Source organism: Rutidosis leptorrhynchoides, chromosome 5 (assembly GCF_046630445.1).
Source record: "Rutidosis leptorrhynchoides isolate AG116_Rl617_1_P2 chromosome 5, CSIRO_AGI_Rlap_v1, whole genome shotgun sequence".
NCBI lineage: Eukaryota > Viridiplantae > Streptophyta > Magnoliopsida > Asterales > Asteraceae > Rutidosis > Rutidosis leptorrhynchoides.
In genome coordinates, this window is record NC_092337.1 from 409,206,175 (window position 1) to 409,215,905 (window position 9,731).

A 9,731-nucleotide genomic window follows, 5' to 3' on the forward strand; every position below is an offset into this window, starting at 1 on the left:
GTGGTGAACGTTTTACTCGGTGCATTCACTGAATATCCTATTAGTTTTTAAAAGGAAAGAAAAATTATATAAGTTATCCAATTAATAGACTTTTCTGATTTTGCCCACGTTTCGAATAGCCAAAAGATGCAGCAGAGGGGCAGGATTCGTTTGGTCTCAATATAATTGAGTACTGTTTGGCTCCAATGACCCGGTCCACGTACAAATCCAACTATTACTACGAACCAGAAAATTTTGATGTCTATTAATTTAACCACTTAAAATAAATTTTCGTAATTTTAAGAAATTTAGATAAGAAGTAGAATAAAAATCTATGTCCTAAAACTAGAATAGCGAGAAATAAGAAAGAAAAAGAGTTCGTCGAAAAAGGTCGAAAAATAAAAGGTCGAAAAATAGGCGTCGAAAAATAAAAATAAGAAAGTAGTGCGAAATACGGCGTCGTAAAATTCTAAAACACCTAAAACTTAGTCTAAGGAATAAGCACTTAAAGGATTTTACGGCAAAGCCTAAAAATTCTAGAAGTAAAAATAACTATGGCAAAACTAAACTTAATACTAAAAGTTGCGACTATAGTCTAAAAATCTAAAGGTAATAAAACTAAAAAAAACATTTTTTTTTATAGACAAAATCTTAAAAAAATATATTTTTTTTTAATAATTTTTTTTTTTTTTTTACGTTTTTGTTTTGTTTTTTTTTTACGTTTTTGTTTTGTTTTTTTTTTATGTTTTTTTTTGTACGTTTTTTTTTTTTTTTAAAAATAATTTTTTTTTACAAATTAATAATTTTTTTATAATTATTATTTTTTTTCAAAACTTTTTTTTTTAATTCATTTACTATTCATGAATAGTAAATGAAAAGAAATTAATTAATTTACTATTCACATGAAAGCGATATGATAGAAATTATTAATTACAAGTTACATAATATACCCTGAAGTATTTAATAAATACGACTTTTTAAAACTTTACGTATCAAATTTTGATTCTAAAATATTATTATATTATTATATTCTATTTCAATATTATTATATTATTATATTCTATTTCAATATTATTATATTATTATATTTTATTTCAATATTATTATAATTAAAAATATAGCGTTTTAGCGCTCTCCGGCAGCGGCGCCAAAAACTTGATGATGTAGCGTGAGGGTACGAAATAGTATTATTTTTACTAGGAAATACTACAAAATATGACACAAGTTTTATTAATTTACGGATGGGATATACCTAAACCTTGCTACAACACTATAGGCAGTGTACCTAATCGTAGAGTAGTGTAGTTTTTAGTAAGTCCGGTTCGTTCCACAGGGAGCTAGTGATTACGTACTATATTTTTATAAAACTATATTATATATATATATATATATATATATATATATATATATATATATATATATATATATATATATATATATATATATATATATATATATATATATATATATATATATATATATATATATATATAAGTAGTAATATTATTATAAAAGGGGGGTTTTTACCGTTTAATGACCGGTTTGTCGATTTTATATTTTTAAGCGTAAAGATAAATGACAATAATTAAAGTGCGTAAAATAAATAAATGACGATAAATAAAATAACAATAAATAAAATTGCGATAGAATATGAAATAAAAGGATTATGCTTATTTAAACTTCCGTAATCATGATGTTTGACGTTTTGATTTTAATTAATTGTTACTCGGGTTAATTGTCCTTTGTCATGGTTTATTTGATACCTATCTGGTTTTTATCCATAATAGTCCATCGGTCATAAATATAAAGTGCGAGTGTCCTCGTCAAATTACCCTTATACTCGAAGTCAAATATTCCAACTAATTAAGGATTTAAACTGTGACGCAGTTATCACTTCTGTCAACAATTACACCAGTTATCACTGTATGTAATCTACCCCTGTTTTGATTAGATATGAATATTAATTTACCCACTTGATCAGTTTGAATAATCAATTACCCAACCCGAATAATTAATTAAATGATTATAATAGATTCAATATGAACGTCACTAAATAGGACAACCATAATCATTATTAATTATTAGGATAATTAATTTGAAGATAGGTTCGACAGACTCCAATGAGTTGTCACTCAATTAGACAATACCCCCCATCTATTAATAGTCAATAGTCCAATTTCCACAAGTGTCGGTCTTTTGCCCAAACCTTAATTATGGTACAAAGCCCAATTACCCAATTTTAGTAATTAGCCCAACATCATGATTACTTCGTTTTAAATAAGTATAATAATAACTTAGCTACGAGACATTAATATAAAAAGGTTGAACATAACTTACAATGATTAAAAATAGCGTAGCGTTACACGGACAGAATTTTGACTTACACACTCAAACGATCTCTATCATAAATCTTATTATTATCATAATTTAAAATTAAAATTAAGATTATTGTTATATCTTATTACATTAACATTATGATAGAGATTTTTAGATATTGATATTGATAATAGATTTTTAGGATAGAAAAAGGGATGCTTTTAAATTGATCGATAATCATCGCCTTTTATAGGCAAAATATGAAATTGAATTTTCATTTACGACCCCTGAACTATGCTAAATTAACAACTTTTTATTATTTAATATTATTCTTATTATGAATTATTTAAATATTATATTTTATTCTTGTGCATAGTTGACTCGTAATTTTTACACCGTTGCGTCGAGCGTTGAGAGTTGACTCATGTCCCGGTTCCGGATTTTCGAACGTCCTTGCGTACTATTTTATATCGTGTACTTTGCGTTTTGTAACTTGTACTCTTGTCATTTTTAGACGTTCTTCATCAATAATTTGAACCTTTTTAATTGTATCTTGTACTTTTGAGCTTTTTGGACCTTTTTGTCTTCAATTTGTCGAATCTGCCTTTTGTCTTCGCACTTATTTAATATAAACGAATATCACTTGAAAATGGAACAATTGCAACTAAAATCTTGTCTTTCTTGGGGGATAATGCTATGAAATATATGTTCCTTTTTAGCCTTATCAATGGCATTAACACAAATGTAGGTTACAATGACATTAATTATAATATGGTTATAAGACTAATGTTCATGACATTAACACAAAAGTAGGTTACAATGACATTAATTAAGCTATAAGATGGTTACAAGACTAATCATAACTACATTAAACCACATAGTGGTTACACAGAAGTGAAGTCAGAATTTTAAATCAATAGTGTCACAAACATTTTTGGGATTTATCCGAGGTTGATATTTGTAGGGACGTGCGTATGTATTTCACGACTTGTGTTATGCCCATTGGTGCTAAATTAGCTTTTTTTTCACTTATTCCAAAAGTTCACAATCCGGTACTCATAACGGATTTTCGACCGATTTCGATTGTTGGTTTTTTCTACAAGATTGTTACGAAGATTTTGACGAATCGATTACTTCTTGTCATTGACAAATTAATTAGTCCCACTTAGTCCGCTTTCATATCAGGGCGACAGATTCTTGATGGACCCCTAATGCTTAGCGAGATTATTGCATGGTATAAAAAGATGAACAGGAACATGCTCTTGTTTAAGGTAGACTTTAAAAAAGCCTACGATTCGGTCAGTTGGAAGTATTTGATGTTCATGCTTAAGTCGCTCGGTTTTGTTGATACATGGTGTGATTGGATTTTTAATTGCCTTCATTCAGCGAAACCTTTGGTGCTTGTTAATGATAGCCCGACAAGTGAATTCCTCATCAAAAGGGGGCTTCGTCAGGGTGACCCATTATGCCCTTTTCTTTTCATTATTATTATGGAAGGGTTACATTTAGCCATTCATCGCGCGAATCAATGTAATCTTATTCGTGGGATTAATGTTGGAAAAGATAATATCCATCTGTCTCATTTTTTGTATGCTGATGATGTTATTATATTTTCTGAATGGAGTACACACGAATTGAACCGAATTTTACTTATTTTGGAAGTATTTTACCTTGCATCGGGTTTACGTATAAATGTAGCCAAATCACATGTGTTTGGCATAGGTATTACCGAGGAGGAAGTTTGTTCGGTTGACAATGCTTACGGGACTAGTGCAGGTACTTTTCCGACTAAATATCTAGGTATTCCTATTGGGTCGAACATGAATTTTATTTCGAACAGGGAATCACTAATAGACAAGTACCGTTCTAAATTATCATCTTGGAAAGCTTGCCTTATTTCATCCGGCGGATGTCTCACGTTGGTGAAATCAGTTATGGGAAGCCCGGTATTTATTTGTTATCATTATTTAAATGTCCGAAAAAAGTATTAAATTCTCTTGAGTCTATAAGAGCTAGATTTTTTTGGGGCGGTAGCGAGTCAGATAAAAAGATGTCGTGGGTGAAATGGGATAAAGTTTTGGCTTCGTTTGAAAATGGCGGTTTGAATACTGGGAGTTTAAAAGCGTTTAATATTGCACTCGTCCTTAAATGGAAGTGGAGATATCTCACTAAACCCGACGATCTTTGGGTGAAAATAATTAAATCTATCCACGGCCAAAGTTTCGATAAGGTTCAAGATAATTATCCGAGTGTTTGGTCCAACATTGTGTCGACTAGCTTTAAACATACTACCAACGGCAATATTCCGGCTAATCTGTTCAGCTTACAAGTCGGTAATGGAGCGAACATTAGTTTTTGGAACGATTTATGGTGCGGGAACGATACTCTAGCTAATCGGTACAATCGTATTTATCATCTGGACGTTTAAAAATGACTCTATAGCGAATAAATGTAGAAATGGAGTTTGGACTTGGACATGGTCCAGGGAACATGGGTCCAGACAAATTCAGCTATTTAATGCGTTGGTCCAGGACATTGATAGTGTGACGTTATCAGACCGAGACGATTGCTGGTCTTGCTTGATTTCGGTCGATGGTATATACACTGTTAAGAGTGTACGCGATTATATTGACTACAAAATCCTCCCTGTTTCGAATTCTAAGACTTCTTGGTATAAGTTTCTACCTAGAAAAGTCAATGTGTTTCTTTGGAGGTTTAGGCTCGATTCATTATCGGTTCGTTGGAATCTTTCAGCGAAAGGAATCGATATCAACTCTGTTGTTTGCCCCGTTTCTACTAATGGTGTTGAGACTTGTGATCATCTTTTTTTCAGTTGTTCGTTGGCATCGGATCTATGGCGTCTTTTACGGGTGTGGTTAAATTGTGGTTTGCCTCCTTTGACTTCATGGGACACATTCATTGTTTGGTTAGAGGGGGTTCAATTATCATGTGTTCAAAAGAAGAAAGTGATAGTTTCGGTGGTCACTCTGTTATGGACGTTATGGTGATTTCGAAACGGCGTTGTTTTTAATGATGCTTTTTGTAATAGAGATAGTCTTTTTCATGTTATTAGATTATTTTCTTTTCGTTAGTTAAAACATAGGGGCAAGTTAGTTTCCAATTGGAACACTTGGCTCTCTATGCATTTGTAATTTCTCCCTTAGCGCCTTGTTAGGGAGCGTTTTATTAATATAATTATTCTTTGGCCGTAAAAAAAACAAAATATATCAAGTAACTAACATTTAATTAGCGAGCTTTGATTTTGTAAACATAAAAAAATCAAGTTACCTTGTTACGATTTTTTTCATTAAATCGGTTCATTATCTATATTCCATAGTATGTATATGTATAAATACATAAATGAACTAATAATTAATAAAACTTATATAATTATAAGACTTAAAAATAAGTTAATATCGAGATACTAACCAAAAAGATGAATCATTATTATTATTATTATTATTATTATTATTATTATTATTATTATTATTATTATTATTATTATTATTATTATTATTATTATTATTATTATTATTATTATTATTATTATTATTATATTATTATTATTATTATTATTATTATTATTATTATTATTATTATTATTATTATTATTATTATATAGTATGGACTAGTATGGAGTACTAATTATTTCTGATATACGGGGTACTAACCAACTCAAATGGGTGATGATATGTACACAACCATTTTTTACACATACATAACTAAACATGCTTTATAATGTTGTACTGTACAGCACTGTAAAGTATATTTGATTGTGTATGTGTAAAAATTAGTTGTGTACATATCACTCCCCAACTCAAATGGGCCGGTCACTATCTATAAAATTGTTGTCTTATTGGGTCATTAATAGTAAATGGATTTTATGATTGGCTCACACCAAAAATATAATAGAATTATTAATTAAGGGGCTCAATAAATTATTATTATTATTATTATTATTATTATTATTATTATTATTATTATTATTATTATTATTATTATTATTATTATTATTATTATTATTATTATTATTATTATTATTGTTATTATTACTCTATATACTATTAGATACAGTTGGGGTACTAATGATGAATAGTACCCCCAAATATGCTTTTAAAATGTTGTACATAGAGCTTTAAAAGTCGTACCCACTAGCAATCTTTTCTAAAAAATGTCAAATTACCCATACTTGAAGGGCTAAAATCAAAACCACCTAAACTCCAATAAAACAACTTTAAAAACCCCAAACAAATCTTCGACGGACCACATCTTCTCGCTCGCAATAAAACAACTTTAAAAACCCCAAACAAAACAACGTTAAATTTTTTCGAAACCACCGTTCAACTATATCTCAGGCTATTCATGCATATTGTTTTTTATTATTATTATTATTATGTTTCCCCTTAGAGTCTCTTCTGAACTTTCGCTGCGAAGCACGGGCTCATTTACTAGTTTACACTATAAGTCTATTTTGAATGGTGTCACATGCACCCACTCGACAGCATTTACATGACTAATTATTAATGTCATTAGGCCTTACTTATGTAAGCCTCTACTCATAAAGTCAAGATAGTTACTAAACTACTTTTGAGTGTAGGACGTTATTCATTTAATGAGTGTACAATTCGTACCTTCTAACCCACTTTCAAGTAAAAGGATCAAATCCCTCAATTACATTAAATTATTAATAATCCTCTCCAATTTAGTGCAATTAGACTCATGAGAAATAAATAATTAAACAAAACTCATGTGTACTTGAAAATTCTGAAGATTGAATTTTCACCTTAGTACATTACACATTAAAAATATTCGAGAATCGAGGTGTTATAAGAATTGAACTCTTTAACCCATTTGAATAACTGAAAATAATATTCAAATAAGTTTTCAAATACTCTAAAGCTATCTTGACACTTTACAAGCCATGTGTTTATATTTATTCATGAATGGGGAAATTGACAAAAATCAACTTTTTAAAAACTTTTCAATAAAAATACACTTTTTACAACAACAAAAATTGTCAAAATATCACATTAGGTCAACCAAGTTTTGGTCAACCACCTCATAACATGGGTAGACCACCTTATTTTCTAAGCGGTCGACCAACTATTATCAAAGGTTTAGATGACCACAATATAATCTTGATTGACTACATAGTCGATCATCCTTACATTTAGGTCGACCAAATTTTACTCGACCACCAAAATTTAATATTGACGCTGATGCAAATTCTATTATTAACGGAGTCAACGTATGACTGTATGAGTCTAGATCACGTGATCATCCACCTACTACTACATATGATGGAACACGTGGCTGTTAGAAAAGGAGTGACAAAGTCTCCCCAAACACTTGGATTCCAGCCTCACTCTAGTCCACCATAAAGATTTATTTCGATCAGAACATGTGTGCATGAATTTTATTTCAGTTTAGCAGAAAGTGGGATAATGCTTTCAAAGAAGTACATGTGGTGGTCGACCGAAACTTGATCGACCAGAGTGTTATGAGGTGGTCGACCCATGTTATGAGGTGGTCGACCACTTTGAAAATGAGGTAGTTAACCCATGTTATGATGATGGCCGACCACTTTGAAAGTGAGGTGGTCGATCAAACATTGGTCAACCTAATCTGATATATTGACAATTGTTTTGTGAAAAGTGTATTTTTGTTGAACATTTTTTAAAAAAGTGTATTTTTGTCAATTTCCCTTCATGAATGTATCCAAAGAAAAAAGTCTAAAGTTTTGTTGAAGTGGCAAAACTTCACATATATACATAAAAGTAGTTCACTTCAGTCATGCACCTGCTTTGCACTTTTTAAATGAACAATTAAGAAGCTAAAATTCAACTTCACATTCAGCAGGTCCGGGTACATTCCTTACCTTAGGATGATACAAAAATTATGTACTCCAATTTCTAATCATAAGCCTTTTATATCAAATTCAGCTTTTGATTTTCATAAGAGAATTGAGTATCTTATAATTAGAAGTCTCTGCGAACTTTGAACCCATCCCCATAGCAGACTTGTCAACCAAGTCTCTAACCAATCCCTTCGTAAGGTGATTAGCTAAATTCTTTTGCGACCTCACAAACACTATAGAAATCACCTCATTCATGACGAGTTAACGAAATCATGTTATGTCTGACACTTAAGTGTCTAGACTTCTCATTGTACATCTGGCTAGCTATAAGTCTTTGTCAATGTCGCGACACTATGATAATGGATAGACATGTGTGCAATATGTTTATGCCACAATGAAATCTCATAAATCAAGTTTCATAGCCATTCTGCTTCTTTACCTTCACCAGCTAATGCAAAAACACTCAGATTCCATTGTTGAGTTAGTAATACATGTTTCCTTCTTGGAAGCCATGAGATGGCACCTTCCCCAAGCATGAAAACCCAATCAGTTGTTGAAGAATGATCTTCAACATTGGTTATCCACCTCGCATCAGAATATCCTTCTATCACCGAAGAAAATCCAGTATAAGATAAACTATAATCCATAATATTCTTCGCACGCCTAATTTCCTGCCAATGATGACGATTAGGATCATTAATGTTTCTACTCAATTTACCAACAGTTTAAACAATATTCGGCCTTGTACAAGTCATGGCATACATCAAGAAGCCAATCACCTTAGAATACTCAATTTGTGATACAGCTTTACTTCTGTTAGGCATCAAAATCACACTTGGATCCGCAAGATGTACTCACAGAAGTACAATCAAAACAATTGAACTTCTTTAGCACTTTTTCAACATAATGAGATTGAGAAATAATTATTACATTGCTTTCACATTTGATCCTTATACCAAGTATAACGTCAGCCTCCCCCATATCTTTCATGAAGAACTTTGATGACAAATTATTTTTCATTAAGTCAACCTGATTTTGATTAATCCCAAAGATCAACTCATTAGCATATAGACAAATAATAACTCCATTATCACAATCATCAAAGTTTCTATATACACATTTATCAACTGATTTAATTGGAAACCAACTGATAAAATTATCTTGTCAAACTTTTGATTCCATTGCTTAGGTGCTTATTTTAGTTCGTATAAGGACTTCACAATCATGCACACCTTGCCTTTATTACACGGCATAACGAAGCCTTGAGGTTGGTTCATATAAACCTCCTTGTCACACCCCCCAAAATGGACTAGGGGTAATTGTGACCAATCATATCATAACACAGTTGTATAAACGAGAACGACTCTATATGAGACTTTTTAAATAAAACCTTTGTTAATAAAACAGCGGAAGCAGTAATACATGTTTACATTATTATTAAAACGTAAAATAAATGTTTATAAACTAAAATATAATATGCGATGTGGACTCCATGCAAGCATCAAATCTATCATCACAAAGTTGCAAACAGCTAGCTCAATCATCACCTGAGATAAAACATGCTTAAAGTGTCAATCAA

The 9,731-nt window shown here is 31.0% G+C and overlaps 2 protein-coding genes across 2 annotated transcripts; one reads left to right on the top strand and one right to left on the bottom strand.

Annotated features, from left to right (window-relative positions):
- Nucleotides 1-4,345: 4,345 nt before the first annotated feature.
- Nucleotides 4,346-5,303, top strand: LOC139849917 (uncharacterized). Its single transcript, XM_071839529.1, has 2 exons — nt 4,346-4,692; nt 4,781-5,303. Exons 1-2 carry the CDS (start codon nt 4,346-4,348, stop codon nt 5,301-5,303), a joined length of 870 nt encoding a protein of 289 aa, XP_071695630.1.
- Nucleotides 5,304-8,568: 3,265 nt separating this feature from the next.
- On the bottom strand, nt 8,569-9,133 carry LOC139849918 (secreted RxLR effector protein 161-like). The gene is made up of 2 exons (XM_071839530.1): nt 9,011-9,133; nt 8,569-8,823 (listed from the first exon to the last, which is right to left on the bottom strand). The coding sequence occupies exons 1-2, from the start codon at nt 9,131-9,133 to the stop codon at nt 8,569-8,571; spliced, it is 378 nt and encodes a 125-aa protein (XP_071695631.1).
- Nucleotides 9,134-9,731: the final 598 nt, after the last annotated feature.

Coding starts and splice junctions, on each gene's coding strand:
- LOC139849917 (XM_071839529.1), top strand. CDS start 4,346: ATGTCGTGGGTGAAATGGGATAAAGTTTTGGCTTCGTTTGAAAATGGC. Junction 4,693..4,780: donor AACGATACTCTAGCTAATCG/GTACAATCGTAT, acceptor GACATGGTCCAG/GGAACATGGGTCCAGACAAA.
- LOC139849918 (XM_071839530.1), bottom strand. CDS start 9,133: ATGGGGGAGGCTGACGTTATACTTGGTATAAGGATCAAATGTGAAAGC. Junction 8,824..9,010: donor ATTGTTTTGATTGTACTTCT/GTGAGTACATCT, acceptor CATCATTGGCAG/GAAATTAGGCGTGCGAAGAA.